Source organism: Mya arenaria, chromosome 15 (assembly GCF_026914265.1).
Source record: "Mya arenaria isolate MELC-2E11 chromosome 15, ASM2691426v1".
NCBI classification, from domain to species: domain Eukaryota; kingdom Metazoa; phylum Mollusca; class Bivalvia; order Myida; family Myidae; genus Mya; species Mya arenaria.
In genome coordinates, this window is record NC_069136.1 from 54,861,451 (window position 1) to 54,879,430 (window position 17,980).

The following is a 17,980-nucleotide window of genomic DNA, read 5'->3' on the forward strand; positions in this document are numbered from 1 at the left end:
ACCATGTAACGACGTTTGCCAAGTTTCTACCATGGAAACTGAACCAGAACCCCAACACGGAATACATTCAATGACGTCGCACCAGGCAGTGCGCGTCGGCTATATACATGAAGAGATTGTTTATTTATCGATAAAGCATAGTTTTGTATTTATTTTTGTTTTTTAAAATTGATATATGTATGATATTACCACAGTGGCCAAGTGTTTTTATCTGGTGACCCAGAGGGTTCCCTAGCAAATTGGCTGTGGTAATTCTGTCAGAAAATTGGGTGTCTCGGGTCACCGGGCTACCGTTACTGTCACGCCCTGACTATCAAATATGACTGTTGAACACCTTTTTGACCAATTTTCTATTATAATCAATCATCAGATCCACGCTATGCTTAAGGACACCAGAATGTAAATAATTCTATAAGCAACAGTATGACTGCATTATTTTTCTTCTGTTGCAGATCTGGACTCCAGCCTTTTGTGAATAACCATGGAAACTGAATAAAAAATTAAACTCTGGCCCTTATATCACAAAAGTACTTAAGTGAAATCTCAACTCAATTTACCAGATAAAAGCATAGTTTGATTCAAAATCATGCATGCTTTTGTACTTTTTGAAAGCGTACTTTCTCATAGAATGTGTTTATAATAAGATTGTCAATGTTTCAAAGAAAACTTGTTCTAGTGCAAAAATATACTGCAGTACGGTTAATTTGGAAAAAGCAATGGATACATTTTTGCCTCTAGATTTTTTTCCCATGGAATCTAGACCAAAGGCTTTAATCAACATATTTAATGAAATAATGCGGTTTTTGAAGGTATCAGAAAGATAAATATAATATTTTCAGTAACTTTTGATGCTGTATGGTAAAAGGAGTTGATTCTGGGATTGAGATTTGACTTGCTGGTAAGTTTTTTAGCTCACCAGAGCACGAAGTTATGTCAAGTTTACTCTTAAAGCAAGGGCAGCAAGTCTTGTTATATGGTCTCCCATTTTGTTGGATTCCATTACTTTCTATTTTTGGTAACAAGGGAATAGATTTTAAATTTTATGAAGTCTTCAACATAGTCACTTCTAAGGTAATTATTGTTCCTTTTTAGGTTCATAGATTCAAATAATTATTATACACTTTATTCTTTAGAAGAAATTTCATTTTTACTTAATGATAATTTTTATAATCAGACTTTTCCATTGAACTTCATGTAGATTATTGTAAACTTATTCTAAGCTACAATCTTATCTTCTGTGTTGAAAATGAATAAGCCTGGATGTATTTAAAGACAAGATTGATCTTGAACATGAAAGGAAGGTGATGTTGACCTAGATGGAAGAAGCAATGATATTAGTAGAAGCTGCTGAATGCGTTTTGATGTTTAATTTTTAGAGCTTAAGGCAGTTTATTGATTTTTTGGATGGTGCACTGTTTGTTGTTTGTGTATTTATACTAAAAGTTCTTTCAGTGTGCCAGCAATTTAACATAGTTTTGGCAGTGTGTAGGCAATTGAACGAAGTCCTGTGTGTGCAGGCAATTGAACAAAGTCCTGTCAGTGTGCAGGCAACTGAAAAAAGTCATGTCAGTGTGCAGGTATCTGTACCAAGTGCTGTCAGTGTGCAGTCAATTATCAAGTACTGTCAGTGTGCAGGCAACTAAACAAAGTCCTGTCAGAACGCAGGTATGAGAGTCAAATTCTGTCAGTGTGCAGTCAATCATCAAGTCCTGTGAGTGTGCAGGCAACTGAACAAAATCCTGTCAGTGTGCAGTCAATCACCAAGTCCTGTCAGTGTGCAGGTAACTGTGACAAGTCCTGTCAGTGATTATCCAGGCAACATATTTGACCAGTATGTTTTTCAATATTCTTTGAGAACAAATATCAAGCTATATTGATTACAAAGGTTAAACTCTTTTACTCAGGTGAGCGATATAGGGCCATCATGTCCGTCTTGTTGGAGATAATGGGGCCTGGTATTGGTTTCAATGTAATGTCTGTTCTGTCCAGCCTTCTTTGAGCTTGATGAATGTATTGGGGTAAGGTCAATAGAATATGGGGGTTGAGGTTAAACAAAAAATGCATACTATGCAATTCCAACAATTGTATTGAATGAAAACCGTTTTGTTTGGGTTTTTTAATTTGATTAATTTTAGGAGACTTCAGTTAGGAAAGCATTTTGGAATCCTTATAGGTGAAGGCCTTCCACTGAATGGAATATCCATGTGTATGAGATATTTACCAATGATGATACTAGTCATACTATGATGTTTATTGTTGTACTTCAGTGTTTAATAGTGTAAAAAAATAAAGATGTTTCTTGGTATCGTTTCAGTAATGAGGCGAGATAACTGCGTATGTTAGGTTCTTGCTAAGGTTCTGTATATAACCGGTTTAATTGTTTAATCGATTATCACTAGTGTAAATAGCACAATCAAGCAAAATCACTAGTGTAAATAGCACAATCAAGCAAATCATATCTCACGACTTCCGGCAAAAACTTGCAAGCGGGAAGACGGTTTTAAAACAAAGAAAAGACGCTGTTTCAGACAAAACGTTAGATTTCCAATGCAGCAAAGACGCTAAAGTGCAATTATGAGCTCAGCAAGCAAGGTACGTTTGATTTGCTATTTTGTGGTATTCGCTCCCAAACTATTTCGTACCACATCAGTCAAATTCATAATCAAAAGATGAACAGGCTTGTCCTCTAAGCAAAGTGAAAACATAACTATATAAGACATTAACAGCTATTTAATCAAGGCAAAGATATTTATCAGAATCACTATCTATTTCACTTAATGACAAGAAACTTCGGAGCATGCATGAGTAGTGACTATGTCTTACCATTTAAAGCTGCACTTTCACAGATTGCAGGTTTTGACAACTTTTTCTATATTTTGTCTTGGAAGAGCCAATTTATTCGCAAATGCATGTAAACTATTCATACAAGAATGCTGACAAAAAAAATAGTCACATATTTTTCTATTTAAGTTCAAAAATTGATGTTTTAAGCATTTTCTTAAACCGTTAGTAACGCTTTGAGCCATTAAACATTAGTTTTTGAAATGAAATATGGAAATCTGTGATCTAATATTAAATCAGCAGTCTGTTATCAGCAAACATTTGCTCATTCCAAGACAAAAAATAAAAAGTTGTAAAAACGGTAAATCTCTGAGAGTGCAGCTTTAATCAAACCATTGATTCATTTGATTTGCCTTTAAAGCAGTTTAACCTTATTGTGTAACCTTAACGTGTTGTTTCCACAATGAAATACATTTTGGGTACAGGTTGGGGAAATCTTCACTGCAGCTGGTGCTGCATTCAGTAAGCTGGGAGAGCTAACCATGCAACTTCATCCTTCCGCTGAACCCACAAATGCAAGGTAAGAGACTTCAAATAAAATTTTCACCGCAGTCAATTGTAACCACGCCCCCCCCCCCCCCCCAGGTTCGGGGATAGCCGGGGAAATGTCTTCACACCAAATATAGTGGGAAATTAGCCTTATCTAGGGTCCCTGGGCAGAGATTTTGCCCAGGCTTGGCTGGACTGTAAGTCAAAGTCCCCGTTATTCCCCGGACCTGTGGCGGGGTCATGGTTACAATTGATTGGTGCATAACCATGCATCTTCATTCCTCAGCTTAACCCATCAATGCATGGAGAGATGTGATAATTGTGTATTACCGTATTTTCTCGACTATAAGACGGGGAAATTTGGTCCTGATTTTGAACCTTAAAGTAGGGGGCCCGTCTTATAGGCGAGTCTATAAGAATTTCATAAAGAATAGAGTAATAATCAGGATTATTCAACATATGGTACTCAACTGACTGATTTATTGTCTGTGGATGACACCCCAATAAAAGTGACACGATCACACCAATCGGATTAAGACGACCATATATCTGCTTTGTTTCGCTACGATGAACACTCAATATAACACATGTTATTGGTTCAAACACATTGTTTTTCACAGGAGACATATTTTGTTACCTTTAAAATAAAAATATTTTGACAATTCTTTTTTTTTAAAATGCATTGTTATTTTTTCTATGTCGTAAATAAAACTTACTTTTTCCTTACTATAAGGCTTTGCATATATCATGCACATGCATGTAACTAGCAGATTTCAATACATATTTCATTAATCGTTACATTGATTTATCCGCAATCATCAATGGTTATTTATTACTCAAAATTTAAGTCCCATCAAAGGCAATCCAAACAAATACTTGCGAAAATATAACTCATTAACACATGTAATGGAATTTGTTCTGTTTGTCGGATGCAGATCAAACTACAATTTGTGACGTCACAGCACGAGCTGTGTAAAAGATCAAAGATGCACTGCAATGGTTTGTATTTAAATAGGTCAATCAAATACCGTATGAACCCACTTAAATTCCAAAATTGCGTCTAGGCTGGTTCAAACATACCATACCATCGGAAAATAAAAATCAATAATCCCAAGCAAATGAACAAATTTAGTTGATATATGACTGTTAAGCTTGAACATTATCACAGACCAGGAGAATTTCAAGTGCTGGATTTGCTTTAAAAATCTACCCCGTCTTATAAACGAGTCAAGACAAAAACACCAGATTTCATGGGCAAAGTAGGGGGGTCGTCTTATAAGTGGATCGCCTTATAGTCGGGAAAACAGGGAAGAAAATTCTTTCAAGTCTTAAATTCTGTCTAATACCCTCAAGAAGTACTCTAACGAGGGACTAAAAATGCAGTGTAAATACTACTAAATACACAGACAGGGACATACAGGTCGCGCATTGCCATATGTTGTCATATATTAATATATCAAGCAGTACTGGCAATGCATTGAAAGATGTTCTGTTCACTTGCCATATTAACTCCTATTAACCTATTAAGAATACCTTTGTCACTTACTCTGCTGTTAAAGTGTACAAACAATAGTCAGTTATTCATACACTCTGAAAGAATTTTATTTTATTTTTAAATCAGTTTAAAAGACTATTGTCACTGACTTTCAGCTGTGACAGTATACAGACAGTAGTAGAATAAATACTGATGTTTGCACACTGATTATATCCTGATATTCCCATTATAGTTTTTATTTAAAGAAACTTGTTTTCATCGAGTCACCTTTATCATAGTTACATTTATATTTGTATTTTAGTGGGAAGTGGACAGAACAAGAAATTGACGCCTTACGTAATTCTGTGAAGAGATTCGGAGATGATCTGAACAAGATCAGTGACGTTATAAAAATAAGAACAACGTAAGTTGATGAGTGAGAAGTGTAACTATTTAGGGCCTTCCTTGGAGATTATTTTATAATATAAACAAAGATCAGAGATCAGATTATGTAAGTTCATGAGTATAAACTGATTATGGTAATTAGACATTTAGCAATTGCTACAATGCCACAGATTTAATTATTTAATTTATTAAAAATTCATTATTGTATAATTACTATTATTACAGTTATGAGAAAATTTTATATCAGATTTTATGATGTTCAGCTCTTCAGTTTTTTTATAATGAAAATGTCAGAAAAATCATTTGCTTTTGTGTTTTTTGAAAAAAATGATGTTCATTATAGAGGAATGGGTGTTTAAACTATTCTGGTGTGTTAAAACTAGGGATGCAAACGAATGGCAAAATTGATATTCGAATTTTTGGGTAATTCTTTCGACCGAATATTCGATTATTAAAATACATCTTTTAGAAGTTTTAGTAAACTGTTATCATTATTCGCTAAAGTAATAGCCGGGGCATTTTAAACTACTTTGCCATAGCCAGTACGCTTGGCGGACCCTGATTTTCCCAAAATGAGCCTCTGAAATTTCCCATTTTCAGAAAAAAAAAGAGAAAAACATTATGAATAATCAAAAACCAAAATTGAATAATTGCACTGCCTTCATATTTGTAAACAATGTGAAATTAGAAGGATTCCTGTTCCAATGAAGGGTCTTTCTGTAGGACGAGCAGCCTCGTTCTGGAATAGACCTCTACTAAATATAACTATGGAAAAACTTAACCAACTCAGGAACTAGTGAAATAATAAATAGCACCATATGTGGATTTTGACTCATTGTACATCAACAGAGGAAATATGTCTTCAAACGCTATAATGTACAGTTTCATTTCAAAACACGCACATTATATTGAAAACATGGAAAACAGTAAATAGAACATGATGTACATGTATGTAACTTACTACATTATTGTAGCACATGTCATTTATATCATCACGGCGATTTGAGCAATGTTGCACAGCTTAATTTACAGCCACAAAGACAACACATTGGTGTTGGCATTTAAATTTACAGAAAATACAAATATAATTTTTTATGTCACTTGTCTAATAGCCAGTTGTTGTAAAATGATTGGGACTTTTTATAGTACCCGACGATATGTCCCTTAGTGACATATGACACCTGTATAGACTATAGTGTATTGTTATCACATTCACACCTCTGTTGTTATGGGCAAATCGCTTTAAAAATAAGACAAACAAACATGAAACACAGCAACAGAGTGGTAGGCAAAATATTTATTATTCTATTTATTCAATAACAAAAAATTGAATATTCGAATACTGATTTTGACATTCGAATACTTAACGTTTGATTGAATATTTAAGTATTCGTTTGCATCCCTAGTTAAACCCTAAAGGGGAGGTAACTTCTAAGGAAAACAGCATGGTTTCAAATAACACTGTTTAATGTGAAATAAGAGTTTCTTTGGGGAAGATGGCTCAACACTGTTTTATAGTGTAAAAGACCATTCCTTAACAACGCCATTCTTCTTGAGTATCCAAAGTATTGTCATGATTGTTTTCCTTATAAATCCAGCTCCCAGATCCGAACCCAGTTAAAGCGTAAGGCATATGAGGATGCCGGCTTGCAGCCACCCTCAGAACAGAGCCCCAAGAAACAGAGCACTCAACAGAAACAGGCTCAGCAGCAAACTGTCGTTGTTCAGCAACAACAGGCTGCCAAAAACCAGGAAATCAGAGGTATACGGGGTGTTTAAAAAGATACACAGAAAAAGGGCTTCGTTTCTTCAAACATAAACGAAATGCACTGAAACTTATGCAGTATGTTGATCAGGGTATTGCATATTGTTGTACAAAACCAATATTCTAAGTTCTGTTGATAAATGTGTTTTGATTGCATGTTTGACCATATTCAATTTTGCCCGAATAATGTAAATAGATAAGTGCAGGCTTTCTCAAATAATTAATTCTGCATAAAATGCTGAAGCAAGATTTGGAGAAAACTCAATTCTGTAAAAAAGGTTATAATTGATAAAGTGTTAAAGGTCAATGTTTATGAAATCTAAGAAGTCCACTGCAAAAAATGCAGCTTAGCAATTAAAGATAATTTTAGTAGAAATCAGTCCTCTTTATTAAAGTTTTTTTCATTTCTCATCTTTTATTTTAGGGGTGATGATATTTGTCCTTAAAGGAAACTGCAATCCTGATATAATCTGATCCCTTAATTGAATAGATATTTGAACTAACCTTAAACTGGAAGAATTTCCGAATGAGGAAGTACATTTGTAATCATGGGTGTTTAAAGGTTTTTATAATAATTCATAAATATTAATGAGGTGGGAAATTTTAACTTAAGCAACAAACTTGTTTGCAAGCAGAAGATAACTGTTTGACCGTGTTTGGAATGGTTTCATCACAGAGAATCAAAAACAAATGTTGCTATAGTGAAGAGAAATCATACTACCCTATATGGTAATACATATAAATGAGGTTATGACTCTTGTCCACTTTAAATAGCCAATTCCTGAAGAGATTAACATTTCCATTACTTTGCCAGATATTTGGCGATTTCAAAATTCTTTCACTAATGCATTTAGTGAGTCAGCTTTTTTGTTTCAAAGAATGGTTAAACTAGAAAGTGATGTTGTTTAATGTTATATAAGTACTCAGAGACTCTGCCACGTCCAGGACCTTGACTATTTAATCTTCAAGTACGTTATTGTTCAGTACTGTTTTATTATTTCAGAGGTAACGTTAAGTGCCCTGAATGCACCAGAAAGTGATGTGGACATAGAAGGACTCGGGGACGCTGGCACGTCCAAGAAACTTGACTTCGATTCAGGTGAATGTACGTTCATCTTTGTTTATGGATGTTGTTATGACATTTCTTAGTGGTCAGAAATAGCATTTTCATCATATCATGAAACCCAAAGGCTAGCATTAGCTTGTCTGGTTAGCGCAGTGGTAGCACACTCGCTTCTCACCAAGGTAACACGGGTTTGTTTCCTGGCCTGGGCGTGTGAGAGTTTGGTTAGTGGTCACCAAGCTTTCTTCACCATTGTGGTAAAATATATAATGTTTAAACTAATAAAATGCTAGCATAATGATGGATTAACAGTGATGGTGAAGTCAAGGATTATTTCTGAAATCTTAATTTAGGACTTTTAATATATAAACTTTTGTAAACAAAATCTTGGCTGGACATCTGCATTAAAAACAGTACAAGGTACCTAGATATAATGGCTATGAAAACAATTTCAGCAGAGGCCTTAGTCATTTATCCATGTTTGTAGCATGAATTCTACCTACTCAGGATGGGGAGTGTAGGTCTGTATTGACCCTGATAAAGCTGACTGACTGATGCTAAAGTGGTGTTGAGAATCACACCAAATTTTACTACTGATTTTTGAAGAATGAAAACTGATTGGTGATTTATTAAAATGAAATAAAACTCAATTAATCATAGACAAACATATTGAATTCGCATTTTAGACTTGTTATTTTATAACTATTTCTCAGGCATTTTCTGACTTGTCTGTAATGTTATTTACATTATTATGGCATTGTAGGTACATACATTTAAAATTGAAGTATCTAGGAGTTTTTATTAATTTTGAAAGAAGAAATGGAACTGAAATGGTCCAAAAATGGCTCTTGGATCTTTTACCAATAATCTAATGTGGGGCAAAATCACTATTGAAAATAGCCATTAATGACCTTTTTTATCAATTTTCTGTTAAAATCAATCATCAGATCCATGCTATGCTAAAGGACATCAGAGTGTAAATAATTCTATAAGCAACAGTATACTTTCTGTACATGTTTTAGTGCAATATTTATTCTTCTGTTGCAGATCTGGACTCCAGCCTTTTGTGAATAAGGAACACATAATCCTGAGAAATGGACTTGGAGCTTAAACATTTACCTTGTGTAGGGATGATTGGTGCAATACTTCCGAGCAGCTAGCCGGCCAGTGACTGTCAAAGTCAGCATGGCATATTCATGTTAGCTTATCGTTATCATGGATGAAAGTTATGATGTGATTAAAGTGTGTCTTTTATTTAAGGGCAGCTTGTGTTTTATTTAATGGCACTTTTATAAAGTGATCAGTATATGAATGGATGTTGATTTATTCATTTAGAGATTTCTTGAAATTTTACTACCAATACATTTGTTTTCTAGTTTGGAAAAACGACTGTGGTTGGTTACCATTAAAAAATAAGGACATGCTTAAAGTTCGGTCTTGTAAGTTATGTTAAATCCTATCATTTTGGTTACAGCCTGGCCCTTATTTCTTAAAAAAACTTTTAAGTATCTTAATTAAATGTGTTACAAAAGTATATTAAAAACAAGAATTACAGGGATTTTTTTACCTGGGTATACTATTTCAGAAGGGGAATGGGGCCAAAATTCATGCTCTATAAGGGCAAGAAATTCAGCCTTGGAAGGCCCTGTCCCCATTTCCCTACTGCCAAGAGACATCTGTAGATGCCATAGTAGAGTCTCAGCAATATAAACATCTATCACAGAGTGATTAAAATTGTCTGAAATGTTTTCAATTTGTGAGCTAATTTGTTGAGACAGATCTGATTTTAGTGATCAACATTATATTTCTATTTTGTAATAAACATGTTTGATGTGTGTGGATGCACTGGTGTTGTTTCATTCACTTAGATGTATTGTAAAACCAGTGTATATGTCATTTAAAGAATACTTGAGATTTAGTGTATACTTGTTCATACATTTGTTTTATTGTTTAGAAGTAAGCAGTAATGGAAATTGGCACTTTGTGCTTTTCTTTGATGATCTCAGAATGATTTTTCAAATCTTTACAAAATAATGTGTTCTTGATGTATCCTGGGAAGATAGTGATAACAATTGTGTCTTGATAATTATAAATCAATTAAAAATCTGCATCGACTTAACTAGTGATGTCTTGATGATCCGATTATAATCGAAAATTGATTGGTTGGGCCTGAAGTCAGCGACAATGAGTTGTATTTTGTCATAACGATCATAGATTCAACCGGCAATTTTTTCTTATTCTTTCCTCTTGTTATTTGCGTCAACTGGTAAAATGTTGCTAAAGCTTTTAAGATGTATTTTGTGCTGTATTTTATAAATGCTGCAAGGAATGACTTCATAAAAATAAAGACCAGTTTTATCCTTTTTAATCATGTTAATGATTGGCAAACATGCTTGTATTCTTGTGTACAGTGTAAATAAATACTTAAAGAATTTGAAAGTCTGTCCTAATTTTACTATCCCCCACCAAAAGGCGAAAGAGATATAGTAATGGTAAGCATGTGTGTGTGTGTCAGGGCTATCTTGTCCGAAGCATAACTTGAAGTCTTCAAGGTTTCGATTTCATACTTCATACACAGATAGAACTCCATTAGGAGAAGTGCAGTGCCCATGAACCATAACTCTGGCTCCAGTATTTTTTTTAAGTTTTTGCCCTTTTCTGAATTGAAAAGTTTTCCTGAGTAAAACTTGGAAGTCTTGCGAGATATTGACTTATAATCTTCATATACAGATATTTCTCACTGAGGAGAAGTGCTGTGCAAATGAGCCATGACTCGGGCTGCAGTATTTATTGTGTTATTTTTGCTAATTTTCATACTTTTAAATAACTATCCACAAATGTTCACCATTTTGAGACGAGGTCAAAGGTCATATGACTATTTTATTTCACACAAAGGTCATATGACCAAATTTTATGTAACACGTAGAGGTCAAAGGTCATATGACTATATACAACATTGCGACGGTGTGCATAGGGGAGACATCAGTGTTTGATTACCAAAACAACCGTCTAGTTATCACCCCTTTTACAGAACGCAGAAACTTTAAATATAGTTATATAAGAAAGTTCTTAGGGAGGAGTGCAGTGCACAGAAACCATAACTCTGTTTTTTGTATTTTTAGAATGATGCCCTTTGCTCATTTTTTGTACTTAATTTTTGTCCGAGTATAACTCCAAAAGTTTGTGACTTCAAACTTTATATACTGAAAGATATTATTGACTTAAGCAAACAACAGAGCACAGCTCATGACCATACTGCGCAACATTTCCTCTCACGACAAGTTCTGGCGCTACGCGGACACGACGAAGATGAAGGCAACTTCATGCAGCTACTGAAACTGCACGGCCAAGCGGACCCTACCATCCTGTCATGGATTGAGAAGAAATCTGACAAATATACTTCTGAGGGCTACTCAGGAAGGTCGCCAATAGCGTGCTTGAAGATGCGTTCTTCCCGATCATGGTGTATGAAACCACAGACGTATCCAACCGAGAGCAAGTTGTGCTAGTACTGAGACATGTGGACAGTGAGCTAAATGTGCAGGAAGATTTCATCGGACTATATGTTGTGCCATCCATCGATGCGTAGACCATCACCAATGTAATTAAAGACACTCTACTACGCATGAGACTGCAACTATCAAAATGCCGTGGGCAGTACTACGACGGAGTTAGTAATATGTCAGGAGCAAAGCGTGGGGTCGCTGCAAACATCACCGCAAAAGAACCAAGGGCCATCTATACACACTGGTATGGACATGCTCTCAACTTGACTGTTGGTGCTACAATACGCGGCAGTAAGGTGATGCGGGACTCACTGGACGCAGTACGTGAGATTTCTCGCCCAAACGTCACGGACAGTTTGAAGAATTGAGTAAGGAGATGAGCCCCGACACACCTGGATTTAGAGTGCTGTGCCCGACTAGATGGACTGTTTGGGCGGAGTGTTTGAAAAGTGTCTTAGACAATTATTCCGTTCTCCAGAAATTGTGGGATACCACCTATGAGACCACAAAAGACACTGAGACCAGAGCGCGCATTGTAGGTGTGAAGAGTCAGATGGCCTCATTTGACTTTCTCTATGGTGTGACACTTGGGCATGAACTGTTAAAGCACAGCGACAACCTAAATAGGCTCTTTAACACAGACATGTCAGCTTATGAAGGTCACGATCTTGCCCATGTGGCAGTGTCTACATTAAGCAAACTACGCACCGATGACGCATATGATCAAATCTGGGGATCAATTGACACCAAACTCGACAACGTTGATGTCAACGAACCAACACTACCCCGGAGACGTAAAATGCCAACACGTTACGAAACGGGCGACGCCGAGTACGAGTATCCGAATTCACCAAAGGACCTATATCGCCAGCAGTACTTTGACATAGTACGTTGGACATGGCGATTAACTGCATCCAAGATCGGTTCGACTAACCAGGATTCCGGCTATATAGACGTCTACAGGACTCACTTCTGAAGAGCATCATATAGGACCCTACCGCAGCTGACGACATCCAGCATGTCATGGAAGTATACAAGGGCGACATCAACGAGGTAGCGTTTGGAGCCCATGTAGATTCGCTCCGCACTCTCCTACAGCGCAGATACCACGACCTCAATTCAGTCACACTGTGAAGGTTTTTCAGGACATGAAGCCTACATCACCGCTGTTGTTTTTGGAAGTAGTGACTGTTTTAAAGCTTGTACTTGTGATGTAAGCAACGAATGCTACCAGCGAACAATCATTCTCGGCACTTCGGCGGTTAAAAACCTACCTGCGATCAACCACGACCCAGGAAAGACTGACCCATTTGATGATCCTCCATGTCCACAAGGAGACCACTGACATTATGAACTTAAAGACTGTGGCAAATGAGTTTGTCAGTGGTATGGAACACCGAGTTTCCATTTTCGGCAAGTTCTGAATGATCGTGCTTTGATTATTCAACAAAGTGTGCATATTCATGTATCTAATGTGTTTGAATTACTGTGACAATTTATAACTGTATTTGGTACAGAAATAGAAAATATGAAATAAATATTAAATAAATGTAATAGTGAATAAATTGTTACTATTATAAAACGATAATAGTTTTATGTCTATCAACTATTTTAACCGAAAAAGGTTTAGATAAAAACATGAAAATAAAACATGAACTCTGGAAATCGAGTCTTTTAATGCTTAAAATTGAAAAAAAATCTCGACGCGAGGGGACACCCCTTCCGAGCCCACCCCTTCCGCGGCCCATATGTCAATTTCCTTCCTACGTGCCTGTTGAGAAAAAATGCATTGCACCGAGACCCCCAACATTGTCTTTGGTATGTTTAGAGTTTTTGCACTGTGTTCATATTTTTACTTATTTTTTACGGAGCATAACTCCAAAAGTCTTTGAGCTATCGACTTCAAATTTCATATTTTCATATTTTTGTTCATTTTGGTCCTTATTTTCTTGGTCTTGATCACATTCTTATGACTTCTCCTGTTTTTGTTTCATACACTTAAGATTCTTCCGTACTTATTAAAGCGGGGGATATGGCAGTCTGTGACTGTTTATTGTCCGAACTGCACTTCTATTAAAAAAAATTTGTGTCTGCTCTTTCATTCAGCAAATGATATCATATGGATGATTTCAGCATCACTTGACAAAAATTATTGGATTGAACGGAAGTGTTGATGCTGATGTTTCTGTCCACAGGGAGGTGGTGTGTAAGCTTATTTATACTCGCACTCGGGCAAGGCCCATTCGGCGAGTGCTCCGATAATATTGTTAGTCATTTAAGTATTGGGAGCATAGTACACAGAGAGAATGAATGATACCCTGGTTAGAGCTACTCTGGTTCTTTAACGTGCACCAGTGTCTGGCACTGTCACGCGGGACCCACATTTAACGTCCCTCCCGGAAAACGATGAGTATTATTTTACTGTTGTAGTGGGGAGTTGAACCTGCGACCAATAGATTGACAGTTAAGTGTGTTACCACTAGACCACGGATCCGCCATTCTTTCAACAACCAACTCCTTGTGCCATATATAAAACAACTTGTAGTATTAACTATTAAAGAACAACTTGGAAATCTGCTCTTTCTTTCTCTATTTTGCATCCTGTCGGGAAGCAAACGTCGTTTCGGACGATAGGTTTGTTTCAACTGAAATCTTAATCACTCGCTCCGCTCTATATTGCCAAGCAGCGTAATGCACCAGTCAATTGTAACCACGCCCCCCCCTCCCAGGTCCGGGGGTATACCGGGGATAGCCCGGGAAATGGTACTTTCCAGGTTGCCCAGCTGTGCCGGGTGACTGCGGTGGTTTTGTCCTCGCGCCAACGTTAGCGGAGAATGGGCCTTATTTAGAGTCCCTGGGGTGCGGGGGCATTTGGCGGGGATTTTACCAGCAGTTCGTTCCCGATTTTACTCGAGTTTGGCTGGACCGAAAGCCAAAGTCCCCGCTATTCCCCGGACCTTGAGGGGGGGGGGCGTGGTTACAATTGACTGGAACATAAGTAACGTTAATTGAATAAATTAATGCTCGGATTTGCTAAATTCGGTTTAAATGAGAATCTGGCTGTTGCTGTTTGGTCGTCGTTCATTACAGTAAGTAAAGTCAATTTCAACAGCTTTAAATAAAAATGTTGCCAACGTAAAATCTGTGAACGAGTCCCTTTAAAATGATATCAAAATAATATGAGGTCACCTGGCATCCAGTATATACATGTTTGTGGATCGGGTACCGTACATGTAGAAATTACAACGTAAAACATTTTTACGAGTGAATAGTGTATAGTATTTTAAAGCTGCACTCTCACAGATTGACCGTGTTGACAATTTTTCATTGTTTGTCTTGGAATGAGACCATGTTTGCGTAATAACCTGCAAACCAGTGATAAAATACTACTGACAAAAGATCAGATCGCAGATTTTCATATTTCCGTCCAAAAATTAATGTTCTATGGCTAAAAGCGTCACTACCTGCTTAAGAAAAATGCATAAAGCACCAAAAATACTAAAAAACTTAAATATAAAAATATGCGATGTAATTTTTCGTCGGCAGACTTATATGACAGGATTTTTTATGCATGTTTGCATGAATTTGCTCGTTTCAAGACAAAACTTATAAAGTTGTCAAAACGTTCAATCCGTGAGTGTGCAGCTTTAAAGAACTCGGATATGTATCTTTTTTAAAAATCCGTGTTTTTTTGAAAGAGTTATTCCCCTTTGATTTTTGGGTCCAGACTTCCGGGTTAAAATGACATTGATAATAAAACAATCATTTATTTCCTATCATTTAATACCCATTGTTTAAAAAGAGTAAACAAAGTACTTATAGTTTATTGATTTGAATCTCCGATCAGACATGTCTAGATTTTTATAGACGTGACCCTGCTTGCTAAAGAGTTTGAATGCATAACTACAATAAAAATCAGCTATTAATCACATTATTCATGCCCTTTTTGAAAACAGCAGTGTCGAGTTACATTTTAAATGTTTGTAAAGATATGATGGAGATATCAATCTCATGTTAAGCATTGAATAATAATTATTGTTATTGAAACTTGACAAGACGCTTTGTATCTAACCAAGTTTGAGTGCATTCCGACAGCCAGCCATTGTCAAAATAGCTATTAATAATATCAGGGATGGCGGTATTGCATTTTTTGAAAACAATTACTATTATGAACTACCTGGAAGTCCGGACGGTATCAATCAATATGTTATTGACATTTTCAAGGTATATCTGTTTTTATGAAACTGAAGATCTGCTATTGTACTGCCAAATATGTTTTTTAGCTCGTCTGTTGTTCGAAGAAAGTCATGGTATTTTCCACAGGTGTCCGTCACATAAAAACTGAAATATGGCCCGTAAGTCCTTTGATATTGTTTAAAAAGTCATTATATGACACTTCAATAAAATTATAAGAGTTTAATCAGTAAATATATATGTATATGGAATATTTTTTTTAATTAAACTCGGGAATATTTATTGATGTTTTTATTATAAAAAACATCTAAACAACATCAATGGACTGAATGGTCATATTTTAGTGTCTAAGCTATGTGACAGACACGTGTGTTTTTTCATAGCATTGGATGTCGCTGACGCCGAAGTGATAAAACTTTAACCACAACTATAACTAAAGAAACGTTTAGGACGTTCACATGAAACTTGGTACACATTATGCAAGAAGCAAGACGCACATGTCAAGCAAGGCCCGTACCTCTGACTTAAATAACAGTCGAGTTATGCCCTTTTCCGACAGAACAAAAACAAAAACAGACGATCGTTGACGTCCGCTCCCGGCGCTCTTGTTTTGAAAAATGCCGATATATTTAAAAAAAGATCTGTTTACGAGCAGTTTACAAGATTCTTATTTATGGCTTTGAATATGAAAATTTGTAAAGAGGTAAAGCATGAAGGTTTGTTATCGATCCATATAGCTGCTACATGATCCGCGGCAACTAAGCTTGTTACGTATTGTTTCGCAAAAAGCCTGGCTGCATTCAACGGTGTCAGTGGCGCTTGCTGGACGCTTGCCCTCATGCAGCATTCCAATAACACAGAGATGTTGGTAGCGGATCCGTGGTCTAGTGGTTACTCACTTTACTGTCAATTCAGGGGTCGTATGTTCGATTCCCCGCCGCACCACTAAAAAAAACTAATCGTCTTCCGGGAGAGACGATAATGGGGTCCCGTGTGACAGGGCTGATACTGGTGCACGTTAAAGAACCAGGGTAGCTCTAACCAGGGCTACATTCTGACTGTGCACTATGCTCCAAAAACTAATATGACTAACAATCTTTTCGGAGCACTTACCGAATGGGCTAGGCCCGAGTGCGAGCATAATTAAGCTTACACACCACCAGACATGCTGGAAACCGTCCGCTTTTGTTGTTCTATGGCTATGTCTTTTACACAGATTAAAGGAAACTATGATGCAAAATAAATGTATGAATTATACCCCGAGGCGGAAAGACTCGCGCGCCCCTGTCTAGTCTGCCGCTCTAAATATTTCGTTTTTTTTTATATTGAATTAAAGTAACAACGTATTAAATTTTCGTCCCCTCTCAATCCGCTACTGATTATTACCACGAATACTCTCTTTGCTAATTTGTTCATGCTGTTATACATTTTCATTCCAAGTTGAGAGACATTTCTAAGAGCAGAATATTCTGTTATTTTGATAATTAATTGGTCTTTAACAACAAAGGGAACATAATACATTAAAAAACATCATTGTTAAATACCATAAATATATTTCGGCATAGTACGATCAATCTTATATGAAATTCGCGCTCAACGCCAGTCTTGAAAATGAATTTTACTCGGTTATTTCAATATTTGTTTGGTCTTAAAAATAAAGAAGAAAAAACAACAAAATCAGTTAATGTTTAAAAAATCGCTTAATGTTCAAAACACGAGTTAATTATCAAAACATCGCTTAATGTTCAAAACATCGTTAATGTTCAAAACATCAGATAATTATAAAAACATCACGCAATGTTCTAAAACATCAGTTTATATTCTAAACATCAGTTTATGTTCAAAACATCAGTTAATGTTTAAAACATAAGTTAATGTTCCAAACATCAGTTAAATGTTCAAAACATCAATTTATAATGTGCAAAACATCAGTGTATGTTCAAAACACCAGATAATGTTAAACGAATCGTAAATGTTCAAACCATCAGTTAATGTTCAAAACATCAGTTCAAAACATCAGTTAATGTTCAAAACATAAGTGTAAAAGACCATCTCTACATTTAGGCATCGCTAGAGCAAATTTATGAAAAACGCGCACGATATCAAACATAGATGAACACTCCCATAATGTGAACGATAAACTTATAGAATAGTTAGATAATTAAATTACCATGTTATGCTTTTTGGAGCAAATTCACGCACGCTTTAAAATGATACCACGGATGATATTGCATTGGTTTATT

At 36.2% G+C, this 17,980-nt stretch overlaps 1 protein-coding gene across 3 annotated transcripts; it reads left to right on the top strand.

The window, feature by feature from the left end:
• Nucleotides 1-2,436: 2,436 nt before the first annotated feature.
• LOC128218824 (chromatin complexes subunit BAP18-like) lies at nt 2,437-10,476 on the top strand. Of its 3 annotated transcripts, none has more exons than XM_052926542.1 (6): nt 2,437-2,592; nt 3,267-3,361; nt 5,127-5,228; nt 6,808-6,971; nt 7,978-8,079; nt 9,085-10,476. In XM_052926542.1, exons 1-6 carry the CDS (start codon nt 2,575-2,577, stop codon nt 9,105-9,107), a joined length of 504 nt encoding a protein of 167 aa, XP_052782502.1. In that variant the 5' UTR covers nt 2,437-2,574; the 3' UTR covers nt 9,108-10,476. The 3 variants fall into 3 exon arrangements, with proteins under 3 accessions (XP_052782502.1, XP_052782503.1, XP_052782505.1); XM_052926543.1 differs by having other exon boundaries at nt 7,978-8,073; XM_052926545.1 differs by lacking the exon at nt 5,127-5,228.
• Nucleotides 10,477-17,980: the final 7,504 nt, after the last annotated feature.

Coding starts and splice junctions, on each gene's coding strand:
- LOC128218824 (XM_052926542.1), top strand. Junction 6,972..7,977: donor CAAAAACCAGGAAATCAGAG/GTATACGGGGTG, acceptor TTATTATTTCAG/AGGTAACGTTAAGTGCCCTG. Junction 8,080..9,084: donor TGACTTCGATTCAGGTGAAT/GTACGTTCATCT, acceptor CTTCTGTTGCAG/ATCTGGACTCCAGCCTTTTG.